This window comes from Carettochelys insculpta, chromosome 8, assembly GCF_033958435.1.
Source record: "Carettochelys insculpta isolate YL-2023 chromosome 8, ASM3395843v1, whole genome shotgun sequence".
In the NCBI taxonomy this organism is placed as follows: domain Eukaryota; kingdom Metazoa; phylum Chordata; order Testudines; family Carettochelyidae; genus Carettochelys; species Carettochelys insculpta.
In genome coordinates, this window is record NC_134144.1 from 12,938,858 (window position 1) to 12,959,895 (window position 21,038).

Here is a 21,038-nt window from a genome sequence, read left to right on the forward strand (position 1 = left end):
TGTCTGTTCTCATCTGTCTTTATTTTATCAGTGATGGGCTGTGTCTACACGTGCCCCAAACTTCGAAATGGCCATGCAAATGGCCATTTCGAAGTTTACTAATGAAGCAGTGACATGCATATTCAGCGCTTCATTAGCATGCGGGCGGCAGCGGCGCTTCGAAATTGACGAGCCTTGCCGCCGCGTGGCGCGTCCAGACGGGGCTCCTTTTCGAAAGGACGCCACCTTCTTCAAAGTCCCCTTATTCGCATGAGCTCATGGGAATAAAGGGACTTCGAAGTAGGCGGGGCCCTTTCGAAAAGGAGCCCCGTATGGACGCGCCGCGCGGCGGCAAGGCTCGTCAATTTCGAAGCGCCGCTGCCGCCCGCATGCTAATGAAGCGCTGAATATGCATTTCAGCGCTTCATTAGTAAACTTCGAAATGGCCATTTGCATGGCCATTTCGAAGTTTGGGGCACGTGTAGACACAGCCATGGTGTTGACGGGTTTATTGAAAGGGACATGATGTTTATTGTAGGTGGTGGTGACAAACACACTGCCAAATTATTTAAAGGAGAGAGAAAAGTGCTCAGTATCTATAAGGATCAGGTCCCATGAACAAGTGTGTTGTGGAGCTAAAATAATTCTTATTTGTAAGGCACTTTGAGATTCCCAGGTGAAAGCTGCTAAAGAAGAGCAAAATAATATTATGTTGCCAATTTATATTTTTTCAGAGAACAAAAATTATAATATTAGAGAGTTTTGATCTGGATCTGACCTAAATTTTGGCCCAAATCTATTCATTTTATTCATAGAGATAATGCTATTTAAGGTAATAAAAATTCTATAATTACTAAAGTGATTATGATTTGTCTTTCTATGAGGACTTCTAAATCACTTTAGCTAAAATTAATTAGCACTGTGAATCCAGCAACATAGATTTGTGAAAGGGAGCCAAAGAACCTGATTAACTACTATATTTAATTATCTAAAATTATTTAAAAAAAAAAGTTAAATGCCTTGATTTGATAATCCAATACCTGACGGTCATCGAGGTCTACAAAAAGATGTTCCAGTCCACTGAGATAAGCATTTCTACACTTGCTGGTTCAGAAGGTTTTGACTGTAAGTGTGACCCTGGTTCAGCATAGAATATAACTCACTGGTCGTGTCTACACTAGCCCCAAACTTCGAAATGGCCATGCAAATGGCCATTTCAAAGTTTACTAATGAAGCTCTGAAATACATATTCAGCGCTTCATTAGCATGCGGGTGGCCGCGGCACTTCAAAATTGACGTGCCTCACTGCTGCGCGGCTCGTCCCGACGGGGCTCCTTTTCAAAAGGATGCCGCCTACTTCGAAGTCCCTATGAGCAGATGGGAATAAGGGGACTTCGAAGTAGGCGGGGTCCTTTCAAAAAGGAGCCCCGTCAGGATGAGCCGCGCAGTGGTGAGGCTCGTCAATTTTGAAGTGCCGCGGCTGCCCACATGCTAATGTATGTATTTCAGCGCTTCATTAGTAAACTTCGAAATGGCCATTTGCTTGGCCATTTCGAAGTTTGGGGCTAGTGTAGACACGGCCACTGTTTTATTCTGTGTTGGGTTTTGTGTGGATGCCCACCACTACCTTAGGATCTAAACACTTTCCAGCTTTACAGGTTGGTGTAATGAGTTTTCCAGTGCATCCCATACTAAAGATATGAGGAGTAACAGAAAGAAAGCCGTGCTAATCTATATACTATCAAAACAAAAACGCAGTCCAGTAGCACTTTAAAGACTAACAAAATAATTTATTCGGTGAGCTTTTGTGGGGTAGACCCACTTCTTCAGAGTGCTACTTTACTGCGTTTTTGTTTTTAAAGATATGAGGAAAACTGATGGAGTAAAAGAACACACACTCGGAAGAGGCTGAGAAGTCATTAAAAATCTTTCTCAAACAGTAATTAGCCTCTGAATTCTGTAAATAAGGATAGGTTATGTCTTTATTTCATGATTGGTGATTAATCTTATCGTCATCAGGCAGGGAAGTGGGAAGGGATAAGATTATATATAGCACCTGGGAAAGAAACGGAGTAGAAGTGCACTTGGAGAAGAGATAAGGTGCTGGCTGTGATTCTGCTAGTAAGGTTTTATGGTGGATATGTTTGAAAGAAGCTATTGGTAGATATATTTGATACTTTCTGTTGTATTTTGATTTTAAATGTGGTACATTTTGAAGGTGTTTAAGCTCTAATTGAGGTATAAGCTATAGTTTACCTTAGTGTGTTGTTGTTATTGTCATTACTCCTGGAGGTTCAGCTCTTATCAAGACCCCGTTGTGTTAGATGCTGTACAAATACCGATTAAGAGACAGTTTCTGCTGCAAAGAATTTTTTTGTAAACCGAACAGAGTAGGCAATTCTAAGTGTAGAGTCTTGCTTAAAGTCCTACAGACAATGTATGGTAGGACTAAAAACTCAGTACACATCTAAGTGTCAATGACTCCCATAGTCACAAAATAATTTCTTATAATGCAACTCATGTGGTGAAGTAATTCTAAACAATAGAGTTTGAAACATGATTTGGTATATCTGCTTTTTTTTTTTTTACTTTCTGTTAGTATTATCTGGGTTAAAGTATCTAGAGTTCAACTTTTGTTTGTAGAGTTTATATTCCTAAGTCTTCTCTGTTCATTATGAGCTTTTCCCTTTACTGCTCATGATGTTGGCTTGCAGCTTTTCGCTTTGCCACCCAAGACATCTTTTCCATTAAAAAAGGAAATGTTTTTTTTTTTTTAAATTTGAGTATGTAGTTCTATATCTTTTGCTTATCAGATTTTCCTAGTCTCTTAACACTACAGCTTTATATTAATTCTTACTCCAGGGGTTTCATTCCATGAATTGTCATAAATGCAGTTTTTCATAATTGTAGTAGTGCACCTGGTAGTTGATGATGCAAGCCTGCCAGTTCATGCAGCTTTATTTCAAGTAGACTTCAGTTGATTATGAACAGCAGCAATGGAGATTTAGAATCAAATTTTCTGTTCTTCACCTTGTGTGTTCATTCATTCTTCTGCAAAGTGAGTGTAAAAGATGTGTGTGGTAGGGTTCTGCATGATAAAGGACTATAGAATGCACAGGATTGATGCAGCTTCTTGTAATAAGAACAAACGCTCCTTGGAAGTATGATTTTCCTCTTCAATAGATAGTTGTTTCAAACAACTTTAAAAGCCTGGCTTGATGAAGGTGTTCATATAGGCTTTCTATCTTTCAGTGGGATTAAATTCCAATTATTATGTTTAATATATCTGAAGAGGTATATCCATCACCCCTTGACAGTTAGCTCTTATTACTTGTATTTTATATGTACTGTGGTTAGTACTTATAGCAAAATATGTATTTACTAATATTGTCTTTTCCACAGTGAGCGTGCTCGGAAGATAAGTGGAACAGAAGTATTACTTTTTTTTTTATTTTTTTATATCTGGCATAGAAGAATACTAGAAAGTGTTGCCAGTCTATCCTGCCACCAGTGTAGGTCAGTCAGTGGCATTTTCTATACTTATGGGAGTGCTGACACTCTGGAGGTCAATCTTCTGGGGTTCAATTTACCAGGTCTAGTAAGGACCTGCTAAATTGAGTACTGAGGGCACACCCATCAACCCCAGTATTCCTCACGGTCACAAGGATTAAGGGAAGTTGATGGGAGAGTTTCTCCTGATGACCTTCTGTCACGTGACTGGATTTTTATATTGGATGTGGAAGCCATTTTATGTGTCCATTGTATTTATTGGCACCAAATATTGTGCTGTGGGGCAGTGTGTGGTGTCGAATGACAGCTGAAGATATCATTAATTTATCTATGCTACTTATGTGTGTGCCATATTTGCAGGCTGTTATAGATTTTAGCAGTGTAGGTGTTGAACATGTTTTAATGCTAAGATTCACAATAGGAGGTGTGATCACAACCCCAGCCAGAGAATGGATTGTGAGCAACGGCTCAGACAGCCACTACATATATCAGGAATGTAGGACTTCTCTTCTGAAATGCATCCAGTGGTGACAGGCGGCAGAAGCCCAACTGGATCACATGACTTTGGGGGGCAAGCAACGGGATGGAAATCAGATGCCCAGATATCCATTCCACATATTATGTATGGACTGGGGGTGTGCTGGCAAGCTCAACATCCAATGGGAAAGTGCCACAACAGCCTATCTGAGTCAGGTGATTTTGACTGTCCAGGTCCTGATGGGAAGGAGAAAGGGCTTTTTCCCTCCACCGGAGAAAACTATAAAATGTGCCTAGCAGTGTCCATCTTCATCTCTGATCTTGTTCCTGTTCCAAGGATCCATGTTCCAGGATGCTGGCCCCAGCTCACCAGGTCTACATTTCTCCAGTAACTGAGACTGTACAACCTGGAAAAAAAAGCAGTCAGGTAGCACTTTAAAGACTAACAAAATAATTTATTAGGTGGTGGGCTTTTGTGGGACAGACCCACTTCTTCAGACCGTAGCCGTACCAGAACAGACTCAATATTTAAGGCACAGAGAACCAAAAAAGTAATCAACTTTGATTACAGGTTCTCTGTGCCTTAAATATTGAGTCTGTTTTGGTATGGCTATGTTCTGAAGAAATGAGTCTGTCCCATGAAAGCTCACCACCTAATAAATTATTTTGTTAGTCTTTAAAGTGCTACTTGACTGCTTTTTTGTTTTGACAGTATATAGACTAGCACGGCTCCCTCTCTGTTATTATACAACCTAGAATCATAGCCAGGGGTGTACTTCCAGAGGCTTTCAAGAATCAGCATAGAATGTCGCTGGCCACCATCAATAATTGTAATTGATGTATGTAAAGTATCGCTTGAACGATTTTTCTCTCTGACCCTGTTATTTCTTTCTCTGCTAATAAACCTTTAGATTTTAGAGTGTAAAGAATTTTGCATTTGCGTGGTGATTTGGGTAAGATCCAAGTATATATTGACCAAGGACTGTGGCTGGACCTTTTGGGGCCTTGGAGAATCTGTGTGGTGTGGGTGAAATGGGTTGTAAGAACTGCTTGCCTGAGTTGGGTGTTGGTGGTCTGGGCTGGTATAGCAGCTGGGAAATCTGTGGGTGTCCTTGTGTGGCTTCTGGCCAACCAGTGGGGCTGGCAGAGGTTCTTTTGTGGCTGGTTGGATTTGCCTTAGTGAGAAGGAAATCCCAGCCTGGGGCTGTAAGTGGCCCATTTTTAAGCAAAGATACCCTGGATCGATCTCCTTAACTGTGCCCAGGAACGCTGTCATATTACACCTTCCACTGTGGGGGCAGTGCAGAAAATCAGTATGTGGTACATCAACTCCAGCTATGCAGCGATTCATGTAGCTGCAGTTCTGTATCTCACATTGATTTTTTTTTTTCCTTCTCTAGTGTAAACTTAGCCTATGTTAGAAGAATTTGCACCAGTGTAATTACTGATGCATACCTCTACCATGGCTGTGCTGTACTGATGCAAGCCAGGGCTTGTTCAGCATGCCGGCATCAAAGGTTTGCACTGGTGCAATGCAGACAAGGCCTACTATTTACAGAGAGTATATATATATTTTTTTTTTTTCCTCTACACCCAAAAACCAAACCTGTTACCTGAAAAAAAGTTTTCTAAAAGCCCATTGTTAAATATATACATTTTGCTAAACTTTTAGTAAACACAATGAAAGAATATTCAAAAAAAATTTTTAACAGCAGCCATGTGATCTTCAATCTCTGTGGACAATTTGAGAAAACTAAGTGCTCTGTAAACACTTCCACTTCAGGTCATAAGTCAACCTCTACAGTAAACTTTTTTTCATATCTGATGGCCTTGGGACTTTGCTGGATATTCAAATATTCTGGATAATAGAGAGGTATACCTAGCAATGCATAACACTATAGGAAAAAATTTTAGATATTAAGAAACAAAGAAAAATGTATGCAGAGTACCTAATTTACAAACAGTAGTGTTGTACAATGTAAACATATACTGTATTTATATTTATTGTCAATACTGAAAATAGTGTACTTATGGAAAACATAACATTTACTTATGGTTAAAATGTCAGTTATTTGGGAGTTCTGGATGATAGGATGCCAGATATGAAAGAGTTTACTGTAATTATTGGGGGTTGGAATGAAACATTTAAACGGTTGCTTTACTCAGCCATTGCTTACTGCTTACACCTGTCTCTGAAGCAGCTAGTACAGTACTGACTGCTGTTGGAGATGGAATACAAGACAAGATGGACCTCTGGTCTTCTGTTATAGCACTTCCTATGTCAATTGAAAACCAGCCTATTGAGAGAAACTGACTTGTCTGCCCAGATCTTGGTCTTAGAATTCTTCTGTTCCTGCTGTTCTTTTTATTGGTTAATTCAGGGCAGGACATCAAGTGGCTTGGGATACCATGTGAAAAAGAAGACACCCCTGAGAGGGAGTGTACATGTATCACAATATGCCATCTCACGTTGTATTAATGTGTTTATAATATAAATTACATTAATAGAATGTGAGTTGGTAGATACTGATAAAGAAATGCTCCCTCTCCAAGGTGTCCTCTCTTGCTGAGGACCCTTGGATTGGGCCTGTGGCTACCTAGACTCCCAGGATGCTTGAAGTGCCTCTCTGTGCCACACGTCACTTGTATATATTTGGGAAATTTTGTGCAGTGTCTCCATCCAATGATTCCCAGCCATTGGGAGTGTCAAGAGTTGTGATGGTGGTGGGAGCTGTGCAGAAGATCTCTCTGCACGTAGCTTATGGCACAGAGGGGTACAGATCCCCAGAAGTGGGCCCCTTTGAGTGGTCTGGGTCTGTGGCAGGCAGCTGGTTGGGAGCCTCCTAGGTAAGTACCTCCCTGCCAGAACCTGCATCTGGCATCCCAGTCCCTCTCATGTGCCATCTCCTTCCTGCAGGTCACCACCCAAACCCTCTATATGCCCTTTTTCCCCCTACCCCAGGTCACGACTCCCTCATAGAGCTTGAACCCCCTCCTAAACACCTCCTGCAAGCCAGAATCCTCTTGTGCACGCATGCCACCTCTGAGACCCTGCACCACAATTCTCTGCCCCAGGTCATGACCCTCTCCTTCACCTAATCTTCCTCTCATCACACTCTCTTGCTCCCTAATTCCCTACCCTGAGCTTCCTTCTGCACGCAACTTCTGTCCCAGCCCCTACACTCCCTATATAGAAAAGTGCAGCCTTTGACCACTTTCCATCCAAAATTATTGCCTATTCCTGGCTTAAATTAATCATGCTGGTGCCATCTTCATAGTACTCAAGTCCTATATAAAGCTTTATAAAGTGGGAAATTAGCACCAGGAGATTTGTGTATATGAAGAGCCACACTTATTATAAGCCAAGTTATATTGAGAAACAAACCCTTGAAATGATGTGCTGCAGGAATGCTGATGTAAGCTAGTGAGTGTTTCAGAGCAGTTTTGGCTCCCCCCAAGAACCCTGCCGCTCTGTGGCTCTGCTTTATACCCAGTCCATGTTTGTGGCACAGATGCATTTTTACACCTGTGCAGGGCTCTTCTGCCCTCTGTCTTAACATGATTCAGTTGTAGGGATTTGGGCGTTGATCTTGCACATGGTTGTGCCAAGTTGTAAATCTGTGTATGGAGAAAGTGGGTGCTCTCCTGGGTACAACTAAGCCTGGCTCTAAGTCCCTCAGCAGGTAGTGTTATGGCATGGCTGGAACAGGACACGCAGGTCTGCAAGAGACCAGCTTAAGTGCACACAGGTGCAACTATAGACTGACATAGGTAGTGGTTCCTATCCTGGGGTCTGTGAGGGTATTGCAGAGGGTCTATAAAAAGATGGTAGAAAGTAGTTTTAAATAAATTGCAAAGTTACAATCTATTATTTTTAAATTAAATATCATCTAATGTTAGATTTTTGGTTAGCAATTATGTTGTGATTTCCTTTAATGCCGCGTACATAGTGCTAGAATTGGCTTTGATGGTGGTTGGCCAATAGTTTGGAAGGAAGATGGGGGTCTGTGAATGGCTGGGGGGGCTGATTGGGGCTCTGGTTTTGTGATTGGGGGTCCGTGAATGGTTTGGGGAGTTGGTTGATTGGGACTCAATAGTTTTGTGAGTGGGGTTCTGTGAATAGTTAGGGCTTGATTGCGGATCTGAATGGTTTTTATGGTTGATGGTCTGTGAATGGTTTGGGTGGGTGCTTGGGTGGGGGAGGTCTGTGAATGGTTTGGGGTGGTTGGTTGGTTAATTCGGGGTTCTGTGAATAATTGGGGTTGATTGCGGGTCACGTTCGGCCTAACTTCGCAGCGGGGGTCCCGGCCCGCAAGGCGCGGAGAACGGGTGGGGGCGCTACGCCGCTGCTGCGCGCAGCCGGGCTCTGAGGCGAGACCCCCCCCAGGTCAGAACCCGACCAAGGCCGCCCCGCCGCCCGCTCCGGCAGGGCTGCCCGGGAAGGCCGCAGGACTGGGGGAGGCCGCCGCGCCGGGGGGAAGTGAGCTCAACGCGCAGGAAATCCCGCCCGCCTGGCCTGTGTTGTGCTGCCGAGAGGCAGAGAAAGGAGCCTAGCGACCGAGCGGGGCTGGCGCCGGAGACTAGCGGCGGAGTCATGTCTGACCAGGTAGGGGCCCACTGGCCGTGACGCGGGGCCCGCGGCGGAGGGAGCAAGGCCCGGCGGCCGCTCCGCCGCTAGCCCACAATGGAGAATGGGAAGGGGGTTGCAGGCCCCTATGCCGCGGGGGGAGGGCAGCTCCCTGGGCCAGCCGCCTCGCAGCTCCCGGGAGAAGGGCCGCGACATCGGGGCGCCAGCGGGGTGGTCCCACTGCGCCCTGTCCGGCTGTCCCTCTCCAGCCGGGAATGGGGATCCCTGCCCGGGACTGCGGAGCCAGCCTCCCACTCCTCCAGAGCCCAGGTGCCAGCGGAGGGGAGGGTGTTGGCCGGTGCCCCTCGGTTCTGGCCTGCCCCTCCGGCCTCCGATGCGGACCAGTAGGGTTTGCGCCGTGGCTCGGCTCTGACAGCAGAAGATGTGGGCTAATAGCTGCAGCCCGTCTTCAGTGTCTTTCCTGCTAGGCCTCGGCTTCTCCCGGGGGTGTGATTGTGGTTTGTGCTCCACATCCAAATCCCACCCCGACAACGTTATTTCACTCCCACATCTTGTTCAGGAAATAATTAAAACTGTGCATTGAATTTGTGTGCGTGTGTGTGTGTGTATATTGAATTATTGTGTGTTGTCTTTAGATGATGTTCTTACGATCCGCAGGAAAAACTGGACTTTGCTACCCAGGTTAGGTTTAAAAAATAAGAAATGTCCGGGAGTTCTTTTTTTTTTAAATAGAACAGCTTAAAATGCTTCAGTAGTGTTGTGAAATCAGGCACCGAGGCTCATATATCGGAAGGAAAAAGTGAATTCTAGGCCTCCACAGATCCCCAGTGTGGACCCCATGACAGCCATTGATATAGCTCAAGTGTAAGATGGGTGGGCAGTCCAGGAATTTGGTAAGTGGTCAGGGGCTGCCTTTTTCTATTCTATTAAAGGGGGGGATGTTTGGGCATCTGAGGTGGAAGTTGAGTACAGAAGGGGCTTCTGGGCAGAGAACTGAGGTTCAGGAGCGGGTGTGGGGTTTGGGTGAAGGAGGGAGTTGTGACCTGGGGCAGGGGTTTGGGTTCTGACTTGGGGTAGGAAGTGGGGATGTGGGACAAGGTGGGGTGCCAGGTGTAGGCTGTGGCTTGGAGGTACTTACCATAGGCAGGTCCTGGCCAGTAGCCCAGTAGGAGCCTCAGGTAGTTTCCTGCCAGCTGCACCCCCCACATGGTTCTCAGAGTGATGTGCATGCTGGCCCCAGTAGACAGACTTCTGTCATGATCCTGGGTGTGAGGATGGGGGTGGGGGCAAGGTCTGCCTGAGCACATGTCCAAAGGCATGTCCCAGGCAGCTGCCGTTGGCTAGTTTCTTGCCAGTAAGAACTGCTAACAGTGTACTGGGTGCGTGAAAAGTACAAAGGCTGGCCCCAGCAGGAGGCTACTTTGAGTGGTCTGTTAGGTCATGGCATGCAAGCAGCCTTTCTGAGGGTCCTGATAGGCTGTAGGATATTGGCCTCCCAGACTATGGTGGCAGGTTGGATCCGGTCCCTGGGTGTAACGGTCCCTTAGTGTGGACAGGAGAAGTCACTGTTTACATAGGTGGACTTTACCCTGAGTTCAAGCAGTAGATTTAACTAGTGCAAATAATGCCATTACCTGTTAAGGGTTTACACTAGGGGAACTGTGCAGGTGTCTGACAGCTGGTGGCTGTCCTCAGAAAGTCCCCCAACAAGTAGAGAAAGCTTAAGTAAAATGCAGAAAGTAAACTAGCAACATAAATGGAGGAACAAGAGAGGAAATTCTGGATTGGGTCCTGAATACATTTCTCACATAATTGCCTTTATTTAAGTACAGGTTGAACCTCTAATCTGGAACGCTCTTGTCCAGCAACATCCATAATCTGGCATGATTTTAATTAGACAATAATTTATGGGTGTGGCCAGATTTCTTGTGGTCCCATGCAGTTTGTTTACAGTCCTGGCTCTCAGTGTTCTGTGCTGTTGTTTAGCTCTAATTTATCTCTAAATGACTTCTAAGAGCCCAGTAGGCAGTAGAAGTGTTGGTAATGTGGCAGAGAATCTTGACCTCCCAGAGTTGGTCAAATTTTCTTATTCGGCACCAGTCAGGTCCTGAGGGTGCCATAGTAGAGGGGTTCAGCTTTTAGCGATGGTCTCATAAATGGAACCACTTGCTTGGGTAAGGACTATTCAAGTTAATAGTATAAAACCTTTTTTCTAAGAATTCTTTCCATTGGAATCTAATCTGATGTTACTAATAGTGAAAAAGAGAAGCTAGTCAATAAGGTGACAATGTTGCATCAAACTATTATATATAACTAATCAGATTCGCTCACTTGTTAAGGCAGGAAGCAAAGGGTAGGTAAAATGGTCTATTTCAGAATGGAGAGTGTTAAATAGTGCGGTCCCTGACAGATCTATAGTGGCACCAGTGCTGTACAGCATAGTCATGAACAACTGGGAAAAGGAGGTTAAAGCTGCAGTGGCAAAGTTAGCCTATGGTATAAAATTACTCAAGATGATTCACTCCAAAGCAGATAGAAGAGTTACGGTGGGGTCTCATGAAGCTGGGTGATTGAGCAAGAAAATGGCACAAAAGCATTTGTTAAATGGAAAGTAATGTACATGAGAAAATATAATCCCAGTTGCATCTATAAATTATGGGATTGAAATTAGCGGTTACAATTCAAGAAAGAGCTCCGGGACCCCTTGTGGGTAGTCCTCCAAAAACATCTGTTGAATGTGCATCAGCAATCAAAAAACCGAACTGTGTCAGGAACAATTAAAAGCATTGATAAGACAGTAAATATAAATCCAGGGTGCACCTACACTGTGAATAGCACCTGCAGATCTGGTCACCCCTTCTCAAAAGAAAATAGATTAGAACTGAGAAAGTTACTGAGAAGGGCAGCAAAATGATTGAGGATGTGTAGAACAGCTTCCTTAGGAGGAGAGATTTAAAACGACTATTGATCTTAGAAGAGAAACTACTGAGGAGGATATGAATGAGGTCTGTAAAATCATGACTGATGTTGAGAAAGTGAATAGGGGAGTATTGTTTACCCTGTCACATAATGCAAAACCCAGTGGGGATGACCCAGTGAAATTAATAAGCAACAGGTTTAAACAGACAACACATGGGGAACTTCTGGCCTTTGCTAGCTCTCCTGGCCACAAGTGTAACTGAGCTAAAAAATAATTAGGTATGTTAATGGAGACTAGGTCTATCAATGGCTTTTAGCCAGGATGGTCAGCAACCTGATGGCATGGGCATCCCTGATCATCTGACTGCCAGATGTGGAGTGTGGGCACTGAGATGGATTGCTCAATAATTACCCTGCTTTGTTCATTCCCTCTGCAGTATCTGGCATCGGCCACTGTCATAAGATAGGATACTGTGCTAGAAAGGCCATTGATCTGACCTACTATGGCTATTCTTATATTGAATTAAGTCACCTGTTTCCTTGTTGTTGTAATTGTTAGTTATGCCTCAAGTCTGCAAAGTCTGAAAGGAGAGATAGCTCAATGGTTTGAGCATTAGCTTGCTAAACCCAGGGTTGTGAGTTCAATCCTCCAGGGGGCTGTTTAGGGATCGGGGGGAAGGGGGTGGTCTTTGGTTCTGCCAATAGGGTAGGGGACTGGACTCAATGGCGTCTCAAGGTCCCTTCCAATTCTGTGAGATGTGTATCTCCATATGTCATATACTTAACTTGCTGTACTTTGATTGGCCTTGTTGACTTCAGTTGGAGCACTGGCAGTCCGTCAAGTTTAGCGTTCATGCAAGCTTTTGAAGATAAGAGCCTCACAGTGAGACACATGTAAATACATGCCTCACTTTACTTCCGCAGTTTCTTCGGTTGAAGATGATGACTAATTGACAAGAGTTGAACATGCATACGTGATAGTGGGAATGGTATTTAAAGTGATATTAGTGTGCATCTTTTCATGTAAACAAATGTTTTTGGAGTTAGCCCTATTGCATGGAACAACCTAGATTTTTTTTCCCCCCACCTATTATACTGGAAATAGTTGTTTCAGAGGACATTGTCCTCCAGGGATATAATCATTAGTTAATAATGGCAATTACAGCTGTTTTAATATGAACGGTGGGATATAATCAATTTAATTATCTTTTATCCTAATGAAAATCTTACTGTTAGTAAAGAAAAAGAGAGGGTGGGGGGGAGTGTGAGAATAGAAAAAGCTCATGAGTCCTAAGTAACAAGCTTAGAATACTAAGTGCAGTCAGTCATAGGAAGGTTAGGTGTATAGCTTGTACTATTTCCCTCCCCCTTTTTAAACCAGTCCAAGAGAGCAGATTTAACTTCTGATTAAATATGGACAAATGAATCAGCATAATGGCTTCATGTAGCATTTCTTTTAACTAAAATGTTGCACACTGTTAGGAACACTGGCAGAATACCTAAGTTAGTGCTTGCTCACTGAATGTTAGCACTGTTATATGTACTAATAATTTTATGAACAGGGTTCTAAAATCTCATTGCATATTATGTTCTTTAAACTTTGTGAAGCTCACTGTTCACTAAAATAAGTAATTTTTTGTTATATGCAAATTACCATGTAGCATCTGGAGTGTGGTGTTTTGTGGCTCCATTAGGTTGCAATAGTATATACTTGGTGCTCTCAGCACCTTTCGTCCAAGGACCTCAAACAGTTTTACAAGCGCTAATTAATTACACCTCATGATCTGTGTATGAGGTAGGTATTAGTGCACCTTTTTATGCTACTTAGGAGCTCTCTCAGGGAAAAAAAGAGGCTGTAGGAACTTCTTACGGCCCTATGAAAAGTCAGACTCTGACATTGAAACAGTTTCATGCTAGCAGCCCTTTCACTTGCCACTTGACAGCCGGCTAGCTCAATAAACTGGCATGTCTGAGCTGCACAGAAAGTCTGGCTTATAGAGTGATTGCTTTGAGGCTTGGTGGGGCATAGAAGAGGTTCCGGGGTGCTCCCTGGGAGAGGGTTTGGCTCCAGGACGGGGTTGGAGAAGGGTCTGAGGCAGGGTGCCAGATGGGAGGCAGGGGGATGCTAATCTTCAGCAGCTCCTTCAAATGGCTCCTGTCCCTGCTGCTGCTGGCAGGGGCATGGGCAGGCTACTTCCATTGCCTCCTCTTTGAGTGCTCTCTAGATGGCTTCCAGCCCATTTGCTGGTAACCCACAGACAATGGGTGCCGTGGGGTGCAGTGCTTGCAGAGGGAGACAGCATGGCTGCTTCGGCAGAGCCACCTTGTTGTGCCTTGGCCAAGAGCTGGTATGCGTAGCTGCTTGGGGAAGCCCCCAAAGTGAGCATCTGCCCCCTTGGCTAGCATGTCACACCTTTCCCACTATTCCTTTCTCCATTTCATGTGTCTTGCAAATGCTAAAAATGTTCTTTAACCTTTCTTAAGCTAGGTCTGCGCTAGAGCATAAAATCACTTTTAAGGGAGTTAAGTTGATTTTATAATGTAATGTCTTCACTATAAGTATCATTAGGTTGATTTTATGGGGTCCTAAGGTAGACTTTTCTGCTGCAGCTTTTTCATGAGGAGTAATGCCAAATTTGAATTTCCAAGGTCGACTTAATGCTATTATAATTATTTAATTGGATTTTATGGGCCTCCAGAAGTATCCCACCATGCCCCCAGTGTGTCTATTCTGACCAGTGCTTTTACTTCCACTGCGCTCCAGGTGAGCAGGAAGTAAGAAACTGGAAGCAGGAAACAGTCCGGGCTCTCCAGCTGCCCTCTGTGCCACATGGCTGACGGGCTCTCTGGCTGCCCCCCGCAACCACATAGCTGACGAATCAAAATGAAATGAATAAAAAAAACTATCAAAATGAAGCATTTCAACAATACCAAAAAGCAGCTTTTCAACAACTCCAAATTGAAACCCTTCAGATTTTTATTTCTGCGTTTTACGTTTTTTAAGACTGGTCCCCTAATCTTGTAGCAGCGTGTGCCGAGGGCAGGCTGTAGGAAAGTGGCGTGAAAATGCATTTGGCAGTTTGTTTTCAGTGGGAGCAGGGAATGTGGGCAATGCACTCTGGGATGATAACATCAGACACCCACGACTACTTGTGGCACATTTCTTTCTCATAACACACTGGCACAGAAATCCAGAATGCAACAGAGGTGCAGGAGCTGTGGGACAGGTACCCACAATGCACTTCTGACAGTTGAACTTAGCAAAGGTAATGGGGACACACTGTAGGCTTTCAAAACATGTGGACACTCACCATCGACTTTATAAAATCTAGTGGTATAAAGTCAATTTTAATAAAATTCGACTTTATTCCCTAATGTAGACATAGCCTTATTCTGACAGGAGAGCCATTAGTTGAAAGAGGTCCATGATCTAGGTCTCCAGAAATTGTCTTGTCTTTTGGGCCTTTTCTCGCCAAAAATTAATCCAAACTATCTTCTCACTCGACCAGTGGTACCTTGAGATTGGGGCTCAGGCATGTTAGTGTGGCAGGAAAGTGGGGGGAATTTCAGGAAGTGTGTGAGTCTTTATTGCCAAGAAGGAATTCTGTCATGGGGAGCTATGAAAGGTTTGGTTTTGTCCGTCTTGCTGAGCAACAGCGTATTGAAGGAAAAGTGGTTGAAACGTGAGCTGTAGTTTGAGGGCTTCCTCTCTTTCTAATGCTTGAGTTTATGCAAAAAGTGATTAGAGGTGTAGGCGTAACCTTGTTCAGTGCCATAATATTGACACAACATCCGTCAAAATGCTCAAAACTAAGTCTGACCCAAAAATGCATTGACAGGTAGAATGGGGCTGGGTGTAACCAAGTCTTTGACTTGTATCTAACTTGTCAGCAGTTAATAAGATAACTCTTTTTTTTTGTTCAATCTACTCAGTTTGTGTAGTAGTAGATATATTTCCAGTATAAGACTTCATTATACAAGAGTTCATATATTAAACTTGCCTATAAAATAAATTCTGGCCTTGTTAAGGTGGCCATTGTCATTCTTAATCCTAAAATGTTTATACAACAGATTTAAAGTTATAAAAGTTACTTACATACTTAGTCCCACACAAGTTTTTTGTAAAATAGTTTATAATACAAGCTATTAATTGGGGCTCTGTTTACATACGGGGTCCGCTCATTCTGTAAAAAGTGGTAGTGACTCATAATTCAACTCTACAAACTGATACTCTTATATCCTACAAAATCTGTTTACTTCTGCCTCTGTTCTAGCATTTGGGACAGGAAAAGATCCCTTAGTACAGATTTCTCCTGCTTTCTCTTTCTATTTCTGTTTCTGAGTTTTTCAGTGGAGTTAAATTGGTGTGAAACTGCATTCTTTGTTTTTATATCTGTCTTCCAGTTCTTCCCTTCTCTCATCTGTTCCTCTTTCTGAACAACTACTGTGTGTCAGTGGTGGAGTGCTGAGTCACTGGTGAATTGCTGATTCAGAGTAAAAAGGGAGAGATGGTTGTACTGTCCAGTGAAAACAGTTTGAGGATTTATTAATTTCCTTGTGGAATGTTTGTCTTTCAGGAAGCAAAACCTTCAGCTGAGGACTTGGGAGACAAGAAAGAGGGAGAATACATTAAACTCAAAGTCATTGGGCAGGTGAGTTCTTTTTCATAATTGGTTACTTTCATAGTTGGCCATATATGGTTTGCAGGTGGATCATTTCTCTTACTTAAATAGTTGAATTTTGGTAACCTAACAATTACAGTCTTCCCTCACCTTACAAGGGTAATTCGTTCCTGAAAAACCCCTCTTGGGGTGAATTCTTGTAAGTTGAAAATGTAATTACCATTAATTGCACTGGGAAAAATTTTATGCGTTTGAGCCCCAAAATTTACACCCATTTATGCTAAAACAGCACCAAATCCCATTAAATCCAGTGCAAGGGGGTGGGCAGGGCAGATCAGGGCACGGGGAGGCAGTCCAGCCTGAGTGCAGCTCAGGTTAAGCAGGGAGGGGGCGCTGCCAGGGGCTGGCTGCATGGGGAGCTAGGCAGGCACAGGGGACCCCTGGCTGGCGAGGGGCGATGCCTCAGTCGTGTGGTGCTGCGCGGTGGAGATTCCCCGCCAGCGGCAGCAGAGGTGGCAGTGGTGGGCGAGACAGGCGCTAAATGGGAGGGAGCGCTGTAGATGGCGAGCGGCGCCTGAGGCACAGCTGTGCAGGGCGGGCGGCGGCGGGCCCCTAGCCACCCAGGGCGTGAGCGGCAGCAGCGGGGCTGGGATGGTCTGCGTGCCCAGCATCCATGTCTCGCAGAGCAGCATGATCTACTGCCGCAACTTGGACAAGTCTACCTCCCCGCACCAGACTGCCGCCCTCTCACGGGGTGCCATCGCCCCTTGTACGGCCTCTTCGTCAAGACCAATGTGGCTGACTCTATCCCTTCAGTGCTTGCCTATCAGAGCCGCCAGCCTCCAAGTCGGTCCTCATAAATGCGAAGAAATGCCTCGTAAGCTGAAATAGGGGTATTAAATGAAACTCCTTGTAAAGTCAAATTCTCGTAACTCGAATGGACATACTTTGGGGTATAATTGTATTTCATCTGAAATTTCTCCCCAGAATTGTCCTCCTGCTCATCGGTGATGGCTCTCATACAGCTCAAGGGGTCTCAGATGTTAACAAATTTATCCTTGCAACTCCTTTGTGAGTGAAGGGATTAATATTATCCAGGTTTTACAGATCAGGGATTGTTGAACAGATGAGGAAGGAAGTCTATAGCAGCTGTTTTTTTTAGGGACTCAGGCTAAACATAAAAGCATCTTTCCTCCTAGACAGGGATGGGTGAAGGTGCTAGTCGTTGTTTACGTGATAGTTTGTGGGAATTAAGTCCAATTCAGACTGTAGGCAGCAACTTCTCTCTGAAGCTAAAGGCTATAATTGTGTTAATAGTGTATGGAATGAAAACTTGAACACCTTTATAAGCAGAAGTAATTTTATACAGAACCACAGAGTGCTGCAAGAGCTACTGATTCACTTGAACTCTCATAATATTAGCACTTTATTAGTCTGGCAGCTTCATGGTGGTGGGAATCTGGGGAACAAATCATTTGAGGCTGTGGTGGACAAAATACAGCCCGTGGGGCTGAATCTGGGCAGGCAGGCCTTTGAATCCAGCCTATCACCTGCCCCACTGCCTCAAGGTCATGAGGATGATCCTGGACAAGACCTCAGCCGTGTGCATAAAGCCTACCCCCCCACATTTCCACTGTGCAGCAGAGAGGTGCACATGCTGCAGCCAGCTGCTCTGAGCCCTGGAGCTTCAGGAGGCAGGGAACTTGTCCAAAGGCTCTGCAGGGCTGATGGGCATGAGCTGCTTAGGTAAGCACCTCCCAGCCAGAGTCTGCTTCTGGTACCCCTGACCCACATCACCACCCAAACACTCTTCACTCTTCCTCCCAGACTCTGCACCATCCCTGACACTCCTCCCCCAGGCCAGAATTCCGTCCTGCAACCCAATTCATTGCCCCAGGTCACAACACCTTTCTTCACCCAAACTCCCTCTGACCTCACATCCTCTTATGCACCCTAGTTCCTTACTCAGCTTCCTTCTGCACACAACCTCCTTCCCAAACCCCACACTTCATAGAAAAATGGAGCCCTTGACCACTTTCCAAAATCTTGGAGTGTGCCCCCCATCAAAAATTGTTGCCCGTGCCTGGTCTTGATATAAGATGGTGCACCTCCAGTTGGCTTCTGTAGACACTGTAGTCACCTTAGATAAGCTCTGATTGTGGGCCAGTGACCCAGATGATCTTTTAGACTGTGTTTACACTTCCACTTGCTTGACAAAACTTTTTTGTTCACAGATACTTAACTCTCTTTTCTCCTCTCCTCACATGAATGACAAAGTTTTGCCACAGTATGTGCACATCTGAATGCTCCTGACAACAGAGCAAAACCGCTCATTGGAAGTGAAAGAATTTTGTTGACAAAAATGCTGACAAACAGCATTCACACAAGCTGAAGTTTAGCAACAAGCAGACACTACCTTCAGACATTTGTAGTGTTTTTGTCACCTCTTGTAATACATCTTTTTTTTGGGGGGTCTATGGAAAGACAAATCCTTTACATCTTCTCTTTAACTTACTGATGTATTGTTGAGACAGCATATTTACAGTGGTCAGTGCTCTTCAAAGGAGCAGGGTTCCATTATGTATTTTGAAGTGTGACGTTAACTTACCTTTTCTGGAACTTGAGACCAGAGATCTGCTGTGTATCAGTATTTCTTTAATAGGTAGATGAGAGGATAAATTTGGAGATGTGCTTTTTAATTTTTTTTTTATTGAAAATGCCTTTAGCAAAGCACAAACTATATCATTCCACTCTGGAAACGAATGGTGAGTTCTGCTTAGTATGCTGTAATATGACTCTGTAGTAGCTAACTTATGAACCTTTACTGTAAGCATGTCAGTGATCCATCTGTCCACTGAAGCTGGAGCTGGATAATCTGTGTAAAAATTAGAACCTGCATCAACAAAGCAAATAATTATTCAAGGGGGTAATGTCTCCTGTTCTGTTCTTAGGACAGCAGTGAAATTCACTTCAAGGTGAAAATGACGACACATCTCAAGAAACTCAAAGAATCATACTGTCAAAGACAGGTTTGTGAAACAATGGTTTTGACCTATTGTGAAAAGCATTTTACTTGGGAAAAGGAGGAAGCAAAGGAGAGTTAAAGGGATCTGCTTGGACCAGTGGGACAGACTCAGCAACAATAAAAACATGGTGTTTGTCCTAATTAGGTTCGATAGTCATTGACATTTATGTGGAATAGCGTGGTGTGGATATTGTCCTACTATAAACTGTTGAACTTATTTGTTGAAATTGCAAGGTATCTGCTAAAAGCAAATATTCCTTTTTTAATATGCTCATGCACATAGAAGACTCCTTGTGTCTTACTGTTCAAAGTGAAATGCGCTTAGAATTATTGAATACTTTCACTGCTGTGTGAGAGCAGATTTAGACCTACAGCTGCCAATATTGTTGTGGTAATAAATTGACTGTGATGACTAAATTCATTGCATTAACACTTTTTGTTGGTAGAAGGGGTCAACAAAGGGGGCGCAGTTGGAGATGATACAGAATTATGCACGGTAGTTCGGCCCAAAAGGGCTGTTTCTACACAGGCCATTTCCTTCGGAGTTGGCATGCAAATACATGGAGCGAAAGATGCTAATGAGGCATGGATGCAAATTCCCTGTGCTTCATTAACATAACGTCATGTGATTGGGAGTCCAGAAGACCATTCTTCCAGACTCGAAAACGCCGTGTAGCAGCGCAGCCCCGGAAGCCCCCTTTTGGGAAGAAGGGGCCTCCGGAAGAAGCACGTCCTTCTGGAAGCGCCCCCCGCCCCCCGGGGCCACACTTCAACACAGCGTTTTGGAGTCTGGAAGAGCAGTCTTCCAGACTCCAAATCACATGATGTTATGCTAATAAGGCAAGGGGAATTTGCATCCACACCTCATTAGCATCTTTCGCTCCATGTATTAGTGGCCTATGTAGAAACGGCCAAGGAGGCTGAAGATTTACGAAATGCTCTCATGAAGCTATCAAAACAAAAAAGCAGTCCGGTAGCACTTTAAAGACTTACAGAATAATTTATTAGGTGATGAGCTTTCGTGAGACACACCTACTTCTTCAGACTATATCCAAGAAGTGGGTCTGTCTCACGAAAGCTCATCACCTAATGAATTATTTTGTTAAAGTGCCACTGGACTGCTTTTTTGTTTTGATAGTATATAGACTAGCACAGCTATCTCTCTGTTACTATTCTTATGAAACTGGGTGATTGGGCAATAAAATGGCACATCAAATTCTGTGTTGATAAATGCAAGGTTAATGCACACAGGAAAATATAATCCAATTGTAAGATTAGCTTTTTGTCAAGAAAGAGACCTTGATGTCATGGTGGATAATTCTTTTGGAAATGTCTGCTTAATGTTTAGCAGTAGTCAAAAAAAAGCTAACAATAAACCATTAGGAAAGAGATAGTAAGATGGTAAAAATCATAATGCTGCCACGTAAATCCATGTTACATCTGAACCTTGAATAGGACATGCAGTTCTGATCACCTCATCTCAAAAGAGATAGTAGAAATGGAAAATGTGCCAAGAAGGGCACCAAAAGTGATTAAGGGTATGGAACATACAATGAGGGATTAAAACTGGGGCTGTATCTACACTTGCCCCCTTCTCTGAAGAGGGCATGGTAATCAGGGTGATGGGAGATCACTAATGAAGTGCTGCGATGCATATGCAGCACTTCATTAGGCAAATTCTCCCCCACAGCAACTTTGAAATGTCAGACTTCGAAGTGCCGGCACACTGTGTAGCCGCGGGCACTTCAAGGTGCCTTTACTCCCCAAAATCTGGGTCATGGAATTTCTTTTTTTCCCCGTAAGGATTAGTATTGTGTACCATAACTGGTCCCAGGGCACTGAGGTTAGTATATAGACAATATGATTTGTATCAGCTATTTCCATTCTTCAGTACAGTGCGCCTTTTTGAACAGCTCAG

The 21,038-nt window shown here is 44.0% G+C and overlaps 1 protein-coding gene across 2 annotated transcripts in view; it reads left to right on the top strand.

Annotated features, from left to right (window-relative positions):
* Window positions 1-21,038, top strand: part of SUMO1 (small ubiquitin like modifier 1) — a 33,321-nt gene that overhangs the window by 8,696 nt on the left and 3,587 nt on the right. The window contains exons 1-3 of one of the 2 annotated variants that reach the window (XM_075001705.1): window positions 8,379-8,572; window positions 16,051-16,125; window positions 19,047-19,124. In XM_075001705.1, the coding sequence (XP_074857806.1) occupies window positions 8,561-8,572; window positions 16,051-16,125; window positions 19,047-19,124 (165 nt within the window). In that variant the 5' untranslated portion in view covers window positions 8,379-8,560. Of the gene's footprint in view, window positions 1-8,378; window positions 8,573-16,050; window positions 16,126-19,046; window positions 19,125-21,038 lie in introns of those variants that run through there. The other variant, XM_075001704.1, reaches the window with a different exon arrangement.